At 36.6% G+C, this 19543-nt stretch overlaps 1 protein-coding gene and 1 non-coding gene across 2 annotated transcripts; one reads left to right on the forward strand and one right to left on the reverse strand.

Annotated features, from left to right (window-relative positions):
* Nucleotides 1-9766: 9766 nt before the first annotated feature.
* LOC131636561 (small nucleolar RNA R71) lies at nucleotides 9767-9873 on the reverse strand. The gene has a single exon (XR_009294118.1). It is a non-coding gene; the product is annotated as a small nucleolar RNA R71 (small nucleolar RNA).
* A 675-nt stretch (nucleotides 9874-10548) lies between these two features.
* Nucleotides 10549-11283, forward strand: LOC131636554 (uncharacterized). Its single transcript, XM_058907167.1, has one exon. The coding sequence runs from the start codon at nucleotides 10549-10551 to the stop codon at nucleotides 11281-11283; it is 735 nt and encodes a 244-aa protein (XP_058763150.1).
* Nucleotides 11284-19543: the final 8260 nt, after the last annotated feature.

The following is a 19543-nucleotide window of genomic DNA, read 5'->3' on the forward strand; positions in this document are numbered from 1 at the left end:
GATATTGATACTGCCATTACTCCTTTGTTTTCGAGGGTCCTAGTAATCCTCTGTCTTTAGAAGTGAATGATTGCACGAATCCTTATCCTTTTTGTAGTTCGTCTTTGGTTCATAGCCTATGATCATGCCTTTGTTAGGCGTAATATTTCTTGACCGCATCGGAATTGATTGGGTGCGGTAATTCATCCCCGTCCATTGTAGTGAGGACAAGTGCTCCTCCCGAGAATACCGTTTTTATGACATATGGACTTTCGTAGTTAGGTGTCCATTTCCCACGTGCATCAAGTCGAGGTAGTAGAATTTTCTTGAGAACGGCATCTTCTTCTTTGAAAGTCCGAGGACGGACCTTTTTATCAAACGCCTTTTTCATCCTTTTCTGATAGAGTTGCCCGTGGCACAAATCCATCAGTCGCTTTTCTTCAATGAGATTAAGCTGATCAAAACGGGTTTTTACCCATTTCGATTCTTCTAACTTTGTGTCAGCCAAGACTCGTAATGAAGGAATCTCCACTTCGATAGGGAGGACTGCTTCCATAACATAAACCAAAGAGAAAGGTGTTGCTCCAGTGGAAGTGCGTACCGAGGTTTTGTAACCGTGCAAGGCGAAGGGAAGCATTTCATGCCAATCCTTGTATGTTTTCACCATTTTTTGTATTATCTTTTTGAAGTTTTTGTTTGCAACTTCGACACCCGCCATTCATCTTGGGCCTGTACTGTGAAGAATTATGTTGTTCAATCTTGAAATCCTCGCACATTTCCTTCATCATGTTGTTATTTAGATTTGGTCCGTTGTCGGTGATAATCCTGTTTGGAACCTGTTGTACCCCAAAATTTGCCCGCATCTTTTTTCAAAGAGAAGATAACGGACTTCTGTCTAAAATTTGGAGTTTCATATAATCTTGGATTTTATTTCATAAATACGATGATTTTATGAATACTCAGTTTTTTAGAATATTCTTATACGGTATTTTGGTTCGCTGTTGAATTTATTCTTACACAAACGCCAAGTATTGTTTATCACTTCACACACGTTGTTTATTACTTCACACACGCCAAGTACTGACGCAATTGGTACAGAATTAAATTTTGCAGGCACAGAGTCCGGGGATTCAGACTGTACTGGTAACAATTAAATTATTATTGTTTTTTGTTTCACACTAATTTCTGTACTATATTATTTTCAAAATCTTTTCCTCTCTTTTCAAATCTCTTTCTTTCAAATCAAATCCTAACTTTATTCCATACATCTTTCTTTTCAAACCCTACCATACACTTTCTTTCAAAACCTACTATCATTCAAACTTTCCTTTTTTGTACGGTATCACTTCATTCCCCAACGTCTCCATCCTTCTTTTCTCTCTAAAAATACCCCTCATTTTTTCCATAAAATCTCACATCAAATTTCACTCATCCCCCAAATTTCTATCATACTATCTCATAATTGTTTTCTCTTCTTCCCCGACAAAAAAAGGCAAAGTGGGTGGATACGTTTTTTCTTATGGTCATCATTGTTTTTACGGTGATCATGTCTTTCTTCTGTCTGCATAGTCCTGAGAAATGCGGACCTGGGATGCTTACACTTCCGTGCATCTATTTTCTGTTGTTTATAGCATGGGTTTTTAATCGTCATACTTAAAGTTTTTCGTATCTTTCGCTTTCAAATAACGTACTATTCATTATATTTGTCGTACTGTTCGTTATATTATGTAATATTATGTAATGTCGGTATTAAATATTGTACTATCTGTTGTACCGTCGTTTAATTATCGAGATAATATTATGTGTGTTTATTGTTAGTTAAATATTTATTTTTCTGTGCATTAAATCCTTTTCAATTTTATTATCGGTAATTTCGTTCGCGTACGGTATATTTTAATTATTTATTATGTTTGTGTTTTTCTAACAAATCATGAAAATAATTTTTCACCATTAACACAACAAAAACAAAAGGAAAAATTAACTTTAACTGTTAAGTTTTCACTTTAATTGTTACGTTAATACCCGGACAGCCAATTAACAGTCAAACCCGCTGACAGCACGATTCTCCGTGTTTTGTATCATCATTCAAATCAATCTTTCACATTTCAAAATTCCAAGGTTTTTGTTCTAGAAGTCTTCTGATAATCACATGATCAGAAGAGACTCAACACTGCAAAAAAAATCAGGTACGCTTAACTGTCTCCTACACAAACAGTCCCTAACTAGGGTTTTTGTTTTTTTTCAGGAGAACAAGTTTTTTGAGACTTCAAATGGATTTCATGGATCTCCATATGTCTCAAAGTACCACCAGACAAATTTTCAAACTTGGATTCGCTCGGACGCACAGTCAACGGCTCAAACAGTCAACAGACGACCAGTTTGACCGAAAAGTCAACAGACAGTCAAAAATGAAATTTTTTGTCAACATCCATATTTTGTCAAAAGATTCATCATATGATCAATGGTTGATCATAATTCATCAAGAAAAGTTCAGAAATCAACAAAACCCTAAGTTTCAAAATTAGGGTTTTCTCCTACAAAAGTCAATTGAACTTTGACCGGCCATAACTCTTTCCTCGTTCATCCGAAAAATTCCAACCAAAGCTTATTTTGAAGGAAATTCAAATACCTTTCAAATGAAATTGGTCCCATGGTCATTGGATTTACCATTTGGAAAATATGAGCTCAGACATTACAGGTCATTTTCAAAGTCAACAAAAAGTGGTTTTTTGTCAAAGCCTATATCATCAAGATAACTTCTCCAAATGCAAAAACGTTTCCAAAGTAGCTTGTAGAGGACATCTTGAGGTTTCTAAAATGTACAAGAACTCCTTCATATGATCAAAATTGAGGGATTTATGCCTTGTTGAAGTTGGCTATTTTTTTGGAAATTGCATGAAACCAACATTGATCAAAAGTGTTTTTTTTTCGAAAAGAGGCCAAGCATTCATGATCCGAACATGTTTCTAATGATGTTAAAGGGCTCCCACGACCAACATAAGGCCCATGAAATTTTTATTTCTTTTTTCATTTAATTTTATTCCATTTAAAGTTAAATTAAAAAAGAAATGGTTCAAGATAATGATTCAAGGCTTTTGTCCTTAGCATGAGCCATCAAATTCAATCCAAACTCTGCAGCATAGAGATGTACAGCAGGCCTATAGAAAGTGGGGTGAAGAAAATTGAAGCCATGGCCAAGAAATTCAAAGCTTTTATTCATAAAATATTCAAAGATTCAAAGGCACTCAAGTGTGGAAGAAAAGCTTGGTAGCTTAAGATTTCAGCACACATATTGCATATAAATGACATGAATACTTCAACAACAAAGACACACACGAAAATCCACCCAAAGAATAGCTAAGAAACTCACAAAATTCTCAAAAAAAATCTCAAAACTTTGTAATTTTCGTTTTTTAGTTTCCAACCATTATCAATACAAACTAATTGTCCAAATCATCTTCTAAGACATAAATTAGTAAGTTTGGATCATTACTCATGGCTATATGCTCATAGAACTCATGTTTCAAAAGTAACATATTCATGCATATTTTCAACTTTTAATATCTCCATTGTAAGCATGTTTAAATGAAAGCTAATGCCTTTGTTATCTTTCTGAGATCATATGGAGTAGGTTTAACGTATCACATGTGAGCTTAAAGCCATGATCCATGGTGTGCCATGTTTGAAGCTCAGAGCTTCAATCTTTTCATTTTCATATTTAACATGCTCAAATGAAGAAACTAACACCACCAATGAACTCCCAGCATGCCATTTAGTGGATCTGGGTTGTGCTTGTGGATTTATTCTCACGTTTTTGCAGGTTCCAAAAAGCATGGAAAAAGAAAGAAAAATCCGCAGGTAATTTGGCTGCTAAATCTGCAGCAAAATCCATAGGAAAAAGGAAGAAGATGATGAATAGTAAAGAGGACCTTTTGACCGCTCGCGTGGCATTTTCCCTTCTTTTCATTCGCTGGTCAGCTCGCGTGGGTCCTACCTGAGACTTTTGAAAGCTGACTGATCCATTGTTGCACTCCTATCCATGTATACCATGTTCTCAACATCAGAGCCATCAGATCAATTTGATCACTTCATCCAACGCGCATGCTTCGTTTGACCATACCATAGACCTTCCCTTCAACCACACTTGATCCTGATTTAATATATATTTTTCATTTTATTTAATTTTCTTTACAAAATTATTTAAAAATAGTTTAAAAATCAGAAAAAATATGCAAAAAAATATTTTAGGTTGATAAAATATTGTCTTAATTTTTGACACAAAAATATTTTATTTTTCTTAATAATTAAATATTTTGTTTAATTAATCAACATATATTCATATATTTCCATTTCAATAATTTTTAACCTATCAAAAGAATCAGAAAAAAATTATTTTCTTTTTATTAAATTAGGTTTATACATTATAAACTAATTTTGTACATATTTAGAATATTTTTCTCTTTAAGTTTAATCTATGTGTATAATTATTTGTGTAATTATATGTTAATTAACTTAATAATTATATGGACCTTCAAAAAATCACAAAAAAAATTAATTTTATTTTAAAATTAATTAACAAACAACTTGGACATATTTTTTTGACTTAATTTTTTTAGGTTATAATTTTATTTCTAATTCTTAACCTTTTATTTAAATTAATTATGCATTAATTTTAATTAAAATCAACCATCCAAAAATCCAAGAATATTTTCCCTTTATCTTATTGCAATTTAAATTCATAGATAAGTGTATAGGTTGTCAAATTCATGTAAATAGCGTAGTTTACATTTCTCGCACAATCGATGTAATAGCGTAGATTTACTTTCCGCATTTTACATTCCCGCACTTTAATTTCTGTGCATATAAAACTGCGTGTATGGCAAGAATAATAGCTGAAGCGTTAGATCACTAATTTCAAAGACAAAAATATCTGAAATAAATCACAATCACACTTGCACCTCTTAGGGTAATCCCTCTGTTACTCTTTTCAATATCAAAACTTACTGTTTCAAATACAATTCAAATTTCTTCTGTACCCAATCAAGGAAAGTTTTCTAAAGAAATAGAACCTTATAAACTTAGGGTATACCTCCTAATTGCTTGCTCAATCAAAAATAACAAAAGCTTTTCCACATCACTGTTTTTCAAAACAAACTTTCAAAAAACTACACTTTGTATATATCCAAACAAGGATCATTACGAAGTTAAAAATCTTTTTCAAACCACCAAAATATCTTTCGAAAGATAAACACTTTGTATACATCCGCACAAGGATCATTACAAAGTTAACTCTCTACAAAATATTTAAAACCACATACAAGCATTTCAAAGCAAGACAAACGATTCAAACAAGTGAGCTAAGCAATTAAGAGCCCATGGATAACCATGGATACAAAGGGTGCTAACACCTTCTCTTTGTATAACCTACCCCCGAATAAGCAATTAAGAGCCCATGGATAACCATGGATACAAAGGGTGCTAACACCTTCTCTTTGTATAACCTACCCCTGAACCCAAAATCTCTTTAAGGTCTTTTTCTGTTTCTTTTATAAACCTTTCCTTAATTGGATAAAATAAAAGTCGGTGGCGACTCTCTGATTTTCAAAAATAAAAATAAAAATAAAAAGAAGAGTCAGTTCGCATCCCACAAAAAACCGAGGCGACAGAACCCCATACCGGCAGATGATGTTATGCTTAATGAACCGGGTGACTACTTGTCTTGTCACGTTGGTGTAGGAAGCAGCTTCAACCCATTTGGTGAAGTAACCTATGGCAAACAATATGAATCGGTGTCTATTAGAAGCTTTCGGTTCGATCATCCCTATCATGTCAATCCCCCACATTGCAAATGGCCACGGTGAACTCAGGACGTTCAACGGATTAGGCGGCATATGTATTTTGTCAGTGTAGATTTGGCATTTGTGGCATGTTCATGCATATTGGAAACAGTCTGCTTCCAATGTTAGCCAGTAATATCCTGCTCGTAGTATTTTTCTTGCCATTGAATGTCCATTTGCATGGGCTCCGAAGGTTCCTTCATGTACTTCTTTGATAATCTCCTTGGCCTCATTTTTATCCACACACCTTAGTAATGCCGAGTCATAATTCCGTTTGTATAGGACATCCCCACTCAGGAAGAACTTGGCTACTAACTTCCTTAGTGTTTTTTTGTCAATCATAGAGGCATTCTCCAGGTATTCTTGTTTCTCCAGGTATCTTTTGATATCATGGAACCATGGTTTATCATCAGGCTGCTCCTCGATTGTGAGACAATAGACAGGCTCATCGAAGTGTCTAACCGTTATTCGTGGTTGGTGGTTTGGCCAGTTCACTTTGAACATGGAGGAAAGTATTTCCAGTGCGTCAACCATTTGATTCTCTTCCCTTGGTATGTGAGTGAAAGTGATTGTTTCAAATTCAGCCATTAACTCTAGTACGAGGTCCCGATATGGGATTATCTTTGCATCTCGAGTATCCCATTATTTGTTGACTTGGTGGATTACCAATGTTGAATCCCCATACACCTCAAGCAGATTAATCCTTAGATCAATCGCAGCTTCTAACCCCAATATGCACGCTTCGTATTCTGCAATATTGTTGGTGCAGTCAAAGCATAATCTCGCAGTGAAAGGTAAGTGACAATTGTCAGGAGATGTCAAGACTGCCCCTATACCATGTCCTAGTGCATTTGAGGCCCCATCGAACATAAGTTTCCACATTGTCCCTGGTTCAGGTCCTTCGTCGCGTCTTGGTATTTCGTAGTCCCTTATCACCATAATGTCTTCGTCAGGGAAGTCGAATTTCATAGATTGATGTTCTTCAAGGGGTTGGTGGGCAAGATGTTCTCCCAATACACTTCCTTTTATTGCTTTCTGAGTGACATATTGTATGTCGTATTCTGACAGTAACATTTTCCACCTAGCGATTCTCCCTATGAGAGCTTGCTTTTCGAACAAGTATTTCAAAGGATCCATCCTCGATATCAACCATGTGGAATGTGTCAGCATATATTGCCGTGAAGGTTTGGAGGCCCATGTTAGGGCACAACATGTCTTTTCCAATGGTGAATATCGAGATTCACAATCCGTGAATTTCTTGCTAAGATAGTAAATAGCGTGCTCCTTTATGCCTGTTTCATCCTGTTGCCCCAGTACACGTCCCATTGACCTTTCGAGAACTGTGAGATACATGATTAGTGGTCTCCCTGGCACGGGAGGTATGAGAATCGATGGATTTTGTAAGCATCTCTTTATAGCTTTGAAGGCTACTTGACAATCGTCGTTCCACTTGATCGGCTGATCTTTCCTTAGTAACTTGAATATTGGCTCACACGTGGCTGTTAGATGTGAAATGAACCTTGAGATGTAGTTCAACCTTCCCAGAAACCCTCGAACCTCTTTCTCTGTCCTTCGAACGGGCATTTCTTTTATAGCCTTTACCTTGTCGGGATCCACTTCTATGCCTCGTTGGCTCACAATGAACCCCAATTGCTTTCCTGACCTCACACCAAATGTACATTTGTTCGGGTATAACATCACCTTGAACTTCTTTAAGCGTTCGAACAATTTATGCAGGTGTGTAATATGCTCCTCCTCTGTACAAGACTTAGCGATCATATCGTCCACGTATACCTCGACCTCCTTATGGATCATGTCATGGAACAGTGTGACCATGGCTCGTGGATATGTTGCCCCTGCGTTTCGTAATCCAAAGGCATTACCTTGTAGCAGAAGGTGCCCCAGGATGTCATGAAAGTTGTTTTCCCCAAGACTTCAGGAGCCATTTTGATATGATTATACCCAGAGAACCCATCCATGAAGGAGAAAACCGAAGCTTGTGCTGTATTGTCCACCAACACATCTATGTGTGGGAGCAGAAAGTCGACTTTGGGACTTGCTTTGTTCAGATCCCTATAATCCACGCACATGCGTACTTTCCCGTCTTTCTTAGGAACTGGCACTATGTTGGAAATCCATGGTGGATAGTCAACCACAACAAGAAACCATGCGTCGAACTGTTTGAGTACCTCTTGATCACACTGAATCGCACTAGGTTTCTGGCTCGAATATCACATGTTTTCCTTAGTTTTTATTATCTTTATCTCGTATTATGCTTGTATTTCCTTTGTTTTTATTATCTTCACATCGGGGAGTTACTACGGTGTAGATTGAGTTGTAATCGAGTTTTGGAGCACTTTGGTTGAAGTTTAACATACCAGCCTTCACTTTGTATCAAGATTCAATCTCCGATCGGAGTAAGGTTCAATTTACTTGCTTTATTTATTTTCTTTCTCTTACCATAGACTACAAGTTTTATAGACTCTAAATGCTCTTACCATAGTCTACAAGTGTTATTGACTCGCACCCTTTTATTACTCGCACTTACCATAGTCTAGATGTGTAATAGACCCGCAATTACTATGTCTGGCTAAATCATAAAGGTTTGAATGTAATGATTGTGATCATGTCTGTGTTCTAATTGTCGCGTTAGTGAAAATACTCTGGGAATGTTTTACTTTTAACTTAAGTCAAATTGTGCTTAAAATGTTTATTGGGTAAGATCGAAAGCCGTCCATATCAAAGATAGACTTGATTATTATTTAACCAAGCAAAAGAAGCGAAAGCGATTTGGTTGGTTAAATAGGAATCATTAACTCTTTTTAGAAAACGATTTTGAAACTATTTTCGGACGCGTTTGTAGGTTTGAAATCTGATTCTTGGTCAAAAGCCAAGAGTCTCTTTAAGTTAATCTTTCCAAGTAAAATCACTTTTCTGTTAAGTCAAAACTATCAATTTCTTAAAAATAGATTTACTGCTTTAATGCGGAAGGCACCCTTTATATGTGACAATAATGGAAGTTAAATTAAAGAGTAAATTCGGTTCTTAGTAGCCAAAAGCTACAAGTTCCTGTTAAATTGGTTCTTTGCTACGAATAGAGAATACTGCCCGATGAGTCGTTTCACTGATGCATGTCTAGAACATAGTCTGGTTTCATGATTTACATTCTAACCTATCGCTTTAAACTCTTATTCACTTTGCTCACTTACCTTGTTGCACTGCACTCACAACAATATTCCTGTTCACCTTAGACAAGCACCTTAACAATAGTGTTGATAGATTGACGATTGGTCTCTGTGGTTTGATAATCTTATATATTACTTCGATAGGCTGTGCACTTGCAGTACTATATTTAGGCTATATGTTATAGACCCATCAAGTTTTTGGCGCCGTTGCCGGGGACCAACTTCGTCAAATTTCGTACCCTATTGTTATCCCGTTTAGACTAAGGCTATTCTAGCCAGTAGATGCGTAGAAATCGTAGCACCGGTAACTTATTAAACCCTTTAGTGGAACCCGAACGTTACGCCCGAGCACGTCTGTTTATCCTTAAATTAAGGAAAGCTATGGCTGATGACCGTAACCAAAGACCGCTTAAAGAGTTTGCTCAACCGTCTAATGAGGAACCCAGTTCTAGTATCGTAAACCCCGCTATAACAACCAACAATTTCGAACTTAAGCCCTCATTACTTTAACTAGTTCAATAAAACCAATTCACTAGTCTCGCTAAAGAGAACCCGAATCATCACCTAAAAGTGTTTATCCAGTTAGCCGACACCCTTAAGGCAAATGGAGCCACACCTGAAGCCATCCGCTTAAGATTGTTTCCTTTCTCCCTTAAAGGTAAAGCCCATGACTGGTTAGACGCCCTTCCAGCCAACTCAATAACAACTTGGGAAGACCTTAGGAGAGCCTTTCTTGACAGATATTTCCCGCCGAGTAAGACCGCTGTCCTTAGGAACCTGATCACCAATTTCACTCAAAACCAAGGCGAATCACTTTTTGATGCCTGGGAAAGATATAAAGAACTTTTGAGAGCCTGTCCGCACCATGGCCTAGAGCAATGGTTAATCATAAACACCTTTTATAATGGACTCCATTACAACACGAAAATGTCTATTGACGCTGCCGCTGGCGGAGCGTTGATGAACAAACCTTATCCCGACGCTTGTGCCCTGATAGAGGACATGGCCCAAAACCACGCCCAATGGGGGATAGAATGAGCAACGGTAGAGAAAAAGGAGATCCATGGAGGAAAGCATGAGATAAGCTGCATGGACATGATGAATGCTAAGATGGACGCTCTGGCCTTGAAAGTCGAAAACATGTCTCAAAACCCTACCACAGTGGCAAGCTCTGTGGAATTTAAGGACATCTAACCGTTGACTGTAACCTTTTGAACGATTCTTGCTCAGTCCAAGTTAACTATACCCAAGGAAACCCTTTCTCGAACACATACAACCCTGGATGGAGGAATCATCTGTATTTCTCTTACAAGAACAACAATCCCATCCAAAATTCCGGATCTTCGAGACCCCAAGGATTCCAAACACAAAAACAAAACCAACCTATGCAAGTTGTGCCACCAAGACCGAACCGTAAAGAAAACATAGACACCTTTATCCAAAGTCAAACTCAGCAAAATAAGGAGTTTATGAACCAACACATTCACACGAACGAGTTAGTTTCCCAACTGGCAACCAAGTTTGACTAGATGATGACCCATACCAAGATGCTTGAAACCCAAATTTCACAAGTAGCTCAAACCACCTCTGCACAAGTTGTACCTGGAGGACAATTCCCTGGACAAACCCAACCTAATCCCAAAGGAACAGCAAATTCTATCACCCTAAGAAGTGAAACCGCTTATGAAGGACCGAAAAATCCTAACCTAAGCTCATTGGAAAAACCTAAGGAAGATGCTGAACCAAAAGACCAGGTAGAGGAACCAGAGAAATCCGAAAAGCAGTCAGAACCAGAGGTAGAGAATCGCACACCACAACCTTACAAACCACCTATTCCATTTCCACAACAGTTGAAAAACACCAAAATAGAAAACCAATTCCAAAAGTTCATTAAGGTAATAGAGAAACTCCACGTAGAAATCCCTTTTACCGAAGCAATAACCCAGATACCATCATATGCTAAGTTCTTGAAGGATATTTTGTCCAACAAACGAAGACTCGACGATTCCAAACCTTTAGAATGTCATTCCATATCCGAGAATAAACTTGCCAAGAAAGATAAAGATCCTGGAAGTTTTTCTATCCCTTGCGTCCTAGGAAATCATATGATAGACAAAGCATTTCTGGACTTAGGAGCAAGCGTAAGTCTGATGCCCTTGGCTGTTTGTAAGAGGTTAAAACAAGGAGAGCTTCAACCTACTAAGATGTCGTTACAACTATCCGATAGATCCGTTAAATACCCCATGGGTATCTTAGAGGACATACCTGTCAAGATTGGTTAGTTAAACATTCCGACTGATTTCATAGTTATGGATATCAAAGAAGATGATGACATCCCAATCCTTCTAGGTAGACCATTCTTATCGACCGCTAGAGCTATAATAGATGTTAAGAAAGGGATGTTGACTTTTGAGGTAGGAGATGAAAAGATCGAGTTCATTCTATCAAAATTTCTAATGGCACTAGTGATAGGAGATGCGTGTTATGCCATCAACGTCATCGATGAGTGTGTAAATGAGCTCAACGATTCCTTAATCAGATTACCTTCTACCCCCATTTTAGAGGATGACGGATTTAAGAGTATGGAACCTTACATTAACGACAACCTTTTTGAATGCTTAGCACTTACCCCCGACCCTATGTCGTGCACCAAGAAACCTACCATAGAACTTAAGGAACTACCCAAGAATCTAAGATATGAGTTTTTGGATGAGGAGATGAATCGACCTGTTATAATAAGCGCCACTTTGAACCAAATCGAAACAAACCAACTCTTAGATACCTTGCGAAAATATCCCCCAGCTTTAGGATACAAAGTCTCTGATTTAAAAGGAATAAGTCCGTCCGTATGCATGCATTGGATTCTGCTAGAGGAAAATTCGAAACCCTCGAGAGAGCATCAGGGAAGAATAAACCCTATCATGAGCGATGTAGTGAAGAAAGAGGTCCTTAAGTTATTAGAAGCTGGCATCATTTACCAGATTTCGGATAGTGAGTGGGTAAGTCCCGTCCATGTGGTACCAAAGAAAGGAGGTATCACTGTCGTGGACAATGAGAAAGGTGAGCGTGTATTAAAGCAGACCGAAGGAGGATGGCGCATGTGTATAGATTATAGAAAACTGAACAAGGCGCTAGGAAAGACCATTTCCCTCTTCTATTTATAGATCAGATGCTTGAGCGTCTAGCTAGACACTCATATTTCTGTTATCTTGATGGATACTCTGGCTTTTTCCAAATCCATATTCACCCGGAGGATCAAGAGAAAACCACATTTACTTGCCCTTATGGAACATTCGCTTACAGACGAATGCCCTTTGGGCTCTGTAATGCTCCCGCCACTTTCCAACGCTGTATGATGTCGATTTTCACAGTCTATCTCGATGGAATTATGGAGGTATTTATGGACGATTTTTCGGTGTGTGGATTTGATTTTAACAACTTCTTATCAAATTTAGAGAAAATCTTATAAAGATGTGTTGAAGTAAACCTTGTGCTGAATTGGGAGAAGTGTCATGTCATGGTGAACGAAGGGATAGTCTTAGCACACATAATCTACGAGAGAGGCATAGAAGTTGACAAGGCCAAGATACAAGTTATAGAAAACCTAAACCCACCTAAGAACGTTAGGGAAGTGAGGAGTTTTCTAGGTCATGCTGGATTCAACCGACGCTTCATCAAGAACTTTTCTGGAATAACTAAACCATTAACAAACCTATTGATGAAAGATGTCGAGTTTGAATTTGATCAAAAATGTCTTTAGGCCTTTAAAGTTTTAAAGCAAGCACTGATTTCAGCGCCTATCATACAACCCCCTGATTGGACGCGACCCTTTGAAATCATGTGTGATGCAAGCGATTTCGCTGTAGGAGCCGTATTAGGGCAGAGAAAAGACAAGAAACTGCATGTCATTTACTATGCTAGTAGAACCCTAGACGCTGCCCAGCTTAATTATACAACCACAGAAAAGGAATTGCTAGCCATGGTGTTTGCTATCGATAAATTCCGATCTTATTTGGTAGGAGCCAAGATAATAGTATACACTGACCACGCTGCAATCCGATACTTGTTAAGTAAGAAAGATGCTAAGCCTAGATTTCTCAGATGGGTTCTCCTACTCCAACAATTTGACCTTGATATTAAAGATAAAAAGGGAACGGAGAACTTAGTTGCTGACTACCTCTCTAGGTTAGAACATCTTAAACCCGAACTAATACCTATAGATGATCACTCCACCTATGAAAGACTAGTAGTTGGGATGAACACTGTTGAGAAGGACACCCTAAATACCCTTGGAAAAGAAACCTTTGAGGAAATATCAACCTTGAGTAGCGCGCCTTGGTATGCAGATATTGTAAATTATCTGGCCGCTGATATCATACCCCCTAACCTAAGTTACCAACAAAAGAAGAAGTTTTTCAGCGATGTTAAACACTTCTTTTGGGACGAACCCCTCCTATTTAAAAGGGGAATAGATAATATCTTCAGACGATGTGTGCCAGAAGAAGAATTAGGCAACGTCATTGAACACTGCCATGTTGCCCCTTATGGCGAACATGCAAGCACGTCTAAGACATGCGCCAAGATTTTCCAAGTTGGTCTTTATTGGCCTACAGTTTGGCGCGATGTCCACACTTACATTTCAAAATGTGACCGATGCCAACGCACTGGGAAAATCTAAAGACGTGACGAAATGCCTTTGAGTAACATCCAAGAAGTAGAATTATTCGACGTTTGGGGTATTGATTTCATGGGACCCCTCCCTTCCTCAATGGGTAATAAGTACATCCTAGTAGCCGTTGACTACGTCTCAAAGTGGATCGAATTTGTTGCATCACCCACAAATGATACCAAGGTAGTTGTCAAACTATTCAAGAATATCATTTTCCCTAGGTTTGGAACTCCGAGGTTAGTCATAAGTGATGGAGGATCACACTTTATATCTAAGATATTCAACAAACTTCTAAGTAAGTACGGAGTAAAACATAGAGTGGCAACACCATATCACCCTCAAACTAGTGGCCAAGTGGAATTGTCGAATAGGGAAATTAAGCAGATCTTAGAGAAAACTGTATCGTTGTCTAGAAAAGATTGGTCAGCAAAACTTAGAGATGCTCTATGGGCCTACCAAACAGCCTATAAAACCCCTATTGGAACAACCCCTTATCAATTGGTCTACGGAAAGTCCTGTCATTTACCTTTCGAATTGGAACATAAGGCCTATTGGGCAATCAAAACCTTGAACTTAGATTACTTAAAGGCCGGAGAGAACGTATTCTGGACATTCATACGTTGGAAGAACTCAGCTTAAATGCGTATGAGAATGCCATCATTTACAAGGAAAGAACCAAGATATGGCATGACAAGAAGATCATAAAGAAAGATTTCAATATTGGCGACCCAGCTTTCCTATTCAATTCAAGACTACGACTCTTCCCTGGAAAGCTTCGCTCACGATGGACAGGTCCATTTGAAGTTTCGTAAGTTCTAAGGTCAAGAGCAGTGGTGTTATACCCCAAAATTTGCCCACCTATTTTTCAAGAAAACTCCAATCTGAAAATTAAGGGTCTCATATAATCATGGATTTTTATTTCAACAAATATCCTGACATATGAAATATTTAGTTTTTAGAATTTTTCTTATACAGTAATTTGGCTTGCAGTTGAATTTATTCTTACGCAAACGCCAAATACTGTTTATTACTTCACACATGCTATTTATTTATTTACAGATAAATAGTACTGACACAATTGGTACAGAGTTAAATCTTTTTGCAGGCGCAGAATCAGGAAACTCAGACTGTACTGGTAACAGTATATATTAGTTATTTATTATGTCTGTGTTTTTAACAAGTCATGTAAATAACTTTAATTTTTCAAACATAAAACAAAAACAACAAAAAAAGAAAATTAACTTTGACTGTTGATTTTTCACTCTAACTGCTGCATCAATACCTGGACAGTCAGTTGACAGCCAAACTGCTGGCAGCACAATTCACAGTGATTTGTACAATCAATCAAATCAATCATTCACAATTCAAATTTCCAAGATTTTTGTGTTAGAAGTCTTCTGAATATCACATGATTAGCAGAAACTCAACACTGCACAAAAATCAGGTACGCTTAACTGCCTCCTATACAGACAGTCCCTAATCAGGGTTTTTCTTGTTTTAACAGGAGCAACAAGTTTTGAGAGCTCAAATGGATTTCATATACATCCATACATCTCAAAGTACCATCATACAAATTTTCAAAACTTCAATTCACTCAGACGCACCGTCAGCAGCTCAAACAGTCAACAGACGACCCGTTTGACCAAAAAAGTCAACTGACAGTCAAAAATGAAATTTTTTGTCAAAGTCCATATTTTGTCAAAGGATTCAACATTTGATCATTGGATGATCACAATTCATCAAGGAAAGATCAAAAATCAACAAAACCCTAAGATTCAAAATTAGGGTTTTTGCCTGAAAAGTCAACTCAACTTTGACTGATCATAACTCTCTCATCCTTCATCCAAAAAATGTCAACCAAAGCTCATTTTGAAGGAAATTCAATTATCTTTCAAATGCAATTGATCCCATGGTCATAGCATTCACCATTTGGAAAATATGGCCAAAGACATTACAGGTCATTTTCAAAGTCAACAAAAAGACACTTTTTTCAAATGGACACACAAGGAGAACCAAAAATCATTTTGATATGAGACCAAAGACATTGGTTAGAGGACTCTTTGAGGTTTCCAAAAAGTGCAAGATCTCCTTCATATGACAAAAATTGAAGGATTTACACCTTGTTGAAGTTGGCTAAATTTTGGGAAAATGCATGAAATCAACATTGCTCAAAAATGTTTTTTTCCAAATGAGTCCAAGTTTTTATGGTCCAAACATCTTTGCCATGTTACTATGGGCCTCCCACGACCAAGACAAAGCCCACATCTTTATTGGCCATTTTTTGCATAATTTTATCTTACTTTAAGATTAAAATTAAAAGGAAAATGCATGGATAATGGTTGCTTGGCCTCCAAGTATGACTCACTTCAAGGAATCTTCATTTTTTCTGCAAGAATTGAAGAGCAAGACAAGAGCATTGAATGGAGTCAAGCTTGGTCAACAATTCAAAGATTTTTAATATTTTAAAAATCAAACTTTCAACAAAGACAACAAAGCTTCTTAGCTTGAGTTCCAAGCAACTTTGGGCTATAAAAGAAGCATCATACTTCAGCAAAAGGGGGACACACGAAATAGGGCAAGAGTATAGCAAGAAATATCACAAAAATTCTCAAAATTTGCATATACTTTGTAATTTTCAAATTCAAATTTCCAATCAATATCAATACCAATAAACACTTCTAATCATCTCCTCAAACATTATAGAGTAAGATTGAGCTCTAAATATAGACATATGAGAGTCGTATAAAGCACTTAAAGCTCTTCATGTACATATGAGCTTTATTTTCGTTTTTGTATATGCAACTAATTTCACTGCAAACTAACCACCCTAACATCCTTATGGGGACCTATATGTGTGATCTGGGCCTTAGCATGAATGTTCCAACGTGAGGATCAGGCTCCACCATTAAAACGAGTCCATGAGTGTTTAAGCTTCATCTTCTTCGTATCCATAGCTAGGAGCTTCAAACCTTAAAACAAATGACATATTTGGATTCAGGACACTCTAATTAGTGGATCTGGGTCACTTGTTTCTATTGCTAACTCGTATTTTTTGCAGGTTCATAGGTTGTTAAAAAACTGGAATTTTAACGTCCAAATAGGGGAGGTTAAAAACCCCCGCTATTTGAAGCTGAAAACCTCACTTCTGGAGGTTGAAGACGACCACGCGTCCAAGCGTGGTTCGTCTGACTTTTCAGCGCGCCAAGGTGGCCCTTCCCTCAAATCTTATTCGCTGGTCAATCCAGCGTGGGCCCCTGCAAAGACTTTGAATCCCCTTGGATTCAGTGTACACCATCATACCATGCACCTACAAATCTGTGCCCTTGGATCAATCTCAAAGCCAATCCAACGCCTCACACATGCAAGCTCACCATGCTCCTTCATTAATTGCCACACCAGATCAGTATCCTTATATTTTTAATTTTATTTTCTATTTTTATTTTAGTTTCTTTGATAAATTAATTAAAAATAGTTAAAAACTTCCAAAAATTCCACAAAAAATATTTTAAACTTCTAAAATAATATATTATTTTATGAAACAAAAATATTTTATTTTTCTTCAAAATTTCAATATTTTTCATAATTAATTAGTATGTATTTGTATATTTGCTTATTAATTATTTTAATTAGTCAAAAAAAATCATAAAAAAAATTGTTCTTTGTGTTAAATATTGTTTATATATCATAAACTAATTTTGTACATATTTAGGATAATTTTCTCTTTAAGTTTTAATTATTTGTGTAATTATTTGCATAATTATGTTTTGATTAACTTAAAATATCCAAAAACAAATTTCAAAAATTCCAAAAAAATTAGTTTTGTTCTAAAATCAATTAACAAACCTTTTGTACATATTTTTAAACTTATTTGCTAGGTTTAATCATATTTCCATCTTTTCTTTATTTTAAATTAATTAATAATGCATTAATAATATTTAAAATAAATCACAAAAATACAAAAATATGCCTTTTATTTCTTGCAATTTAAAATTCCTAGATAAATGTATAGGATGTCAAATTCATGTAAATAGGCTAGTTTACATTTCCCGCACAATCGATGTAATAGCGTAGATTTACTTTCTGCACTTTACATTTCCGCATTTTAATTTCCAGCACCCATATAAACTGCGTGTATGTCAAAGATAAAACTGAACCGTCAGATCACTAACTTCAAAGATAAATATCTGAATTCAATCACAATCACATTTGCACCTCCTAGGGTAACCCCTTTTCACTCTTTTCAAAATCAAAGTTACATTTCTACTGTTTCGAGTACAAAATCGAACCTTTTGTTTATATCCGACGAATGGATAGATTTTTAAAGGGAACAAGGATAAAGACCTCCTAACTCAGGGTAGACCTCCTAGTTTGCTTGCTCAAAATCAAAACAAACAAAATTCTCATACACTGTTGTTTTTTAAAACGAATTTTCCAAAAGACAATATTTTGTATACATCCAAACACGGATCATTACAAAATTAACGATCTTTTCAAAACATCTTTCGAAAGATAAACAAGCATTTGTATATATCCGCACAAGGATCATTACAAATTCTATTTGCAAAGGTATTTCAAAAACACAGGTAAAGCATTCCGAATCAATTGAAAAGTAAAGCAAATGAGCTAAGTAAACTAAAGAGCCCATGGATAACCATGGATACAAAGGGTGCTAACACCTTCCCTTTGTATAACCTACCCCCTTACCCAGAATCTCTCAAAGGTCTTTTTTCTGTTTCTTTTATAAACCTTTCCTTCATTGGATAAAATAAAAGGTCGGTGGCGACTCTGTAAACTTTTTCAAAAGTGACGCGAAAGCGTCCGATCGACAAAAAAGAGTCAGTTCACGTATCCCACCCACGGAGGGGTATGGCCCGAAAGGACGGTCCACACTCCACTTCATTAATATCATTGGATCTAGGATGTTGATAGGTTTGAAAGGACCAAATCCATAATATTAGATGAATGATATTAATGATAGTGTGAGTTGATTATCTTTTGTGAATTTTATTCTTCTTCCTCCATTTCATTAATATCATTGGATCTAGGATGTTGATAGGTTTGAAAGGACCAAATCCATAATATTAGATAAAAGATATTAATGATAGTGTGAGTTGATTTTACTTTATGCATTTTATCTTCTTCTTCTCCTTTTTTTTCTTTCGATCGATGAAAGTCTTAACACTTTGAGAATTCTTATGGATTATTAGTAAAGACTAGATCGTTACCTATTTTCTTTTCGTGCGGTATTGCTTTCGGAGAATGATCTACATATCATTTCTCTCGCATGCATTAGCACATAAAGTTTTGACCGGCCTCGTTGTAGGGTGATTTCTACATAAATCACTTGGCGATCTGCTTAACATAGCGCAATATTTCGTGTCCCGAATAAAAAAGATCAAATATGGAAGAGAATTGCATGCGGTTGATTTAAGACTTATGGAAATTTATCGTGTAGTTGCTATGATTTTATCAAGCTTCTGATAAAGTTCCATTGAATTTAAATCCGAGAACATCCTTCACTCACCATCAATCTTTACTACTAACTTTGATAACATACTTGACAAGTTTCAAGATGGTTATCTTTAACATCTAACAATTGACTTTAATTTCCGCACTTTACTATATCGTTCTTTATATTTCTCGCTTTATTGCTTTATTTTATCATTTCATCATATTTACATTCCGCTATTTTTCTCTTTGTCCATTTGGACATATGTTTATGTTTCCGCTATTTTCCCTTTGTCCACTTGGACCATACTTTACTTTTATGCTAAAACACTAATAAATAACAAAAATCTAAAAAACACCTAAGGCTCTCTTTTGGACTATTGGTTACTATCCCGAGCATTTTGGAGATTCGGACTTATGGACTT

Source organism: Vicia villosa, unplaced genomic scaffold (genome assembly GCF_029867415.1).
Source record: "Vicia villosa cultivar HV-30 ecotype Madison, WI unplaced genomic scaffold, Vvil1.0 ctg.001782F_1_1, whole genome shotgun sequence".
In the NCBI taxonomy this organism is placed as follows: Eukaryota; Viridiplantae; Streptophyta; class Magnoliopsida; order Fabales; family Fabaceae; genus Vicia; species Vicia villosa.

Excerpts from the sequence above, each read along its gene's own strand:
- LOC131636554 (XM_058907167.1), top strand. The coding sequence starts at position 10,549 with ATGCTTGAAACCCAAATTTCACAAGTAGCTCAAACCACCTCTGCACAA.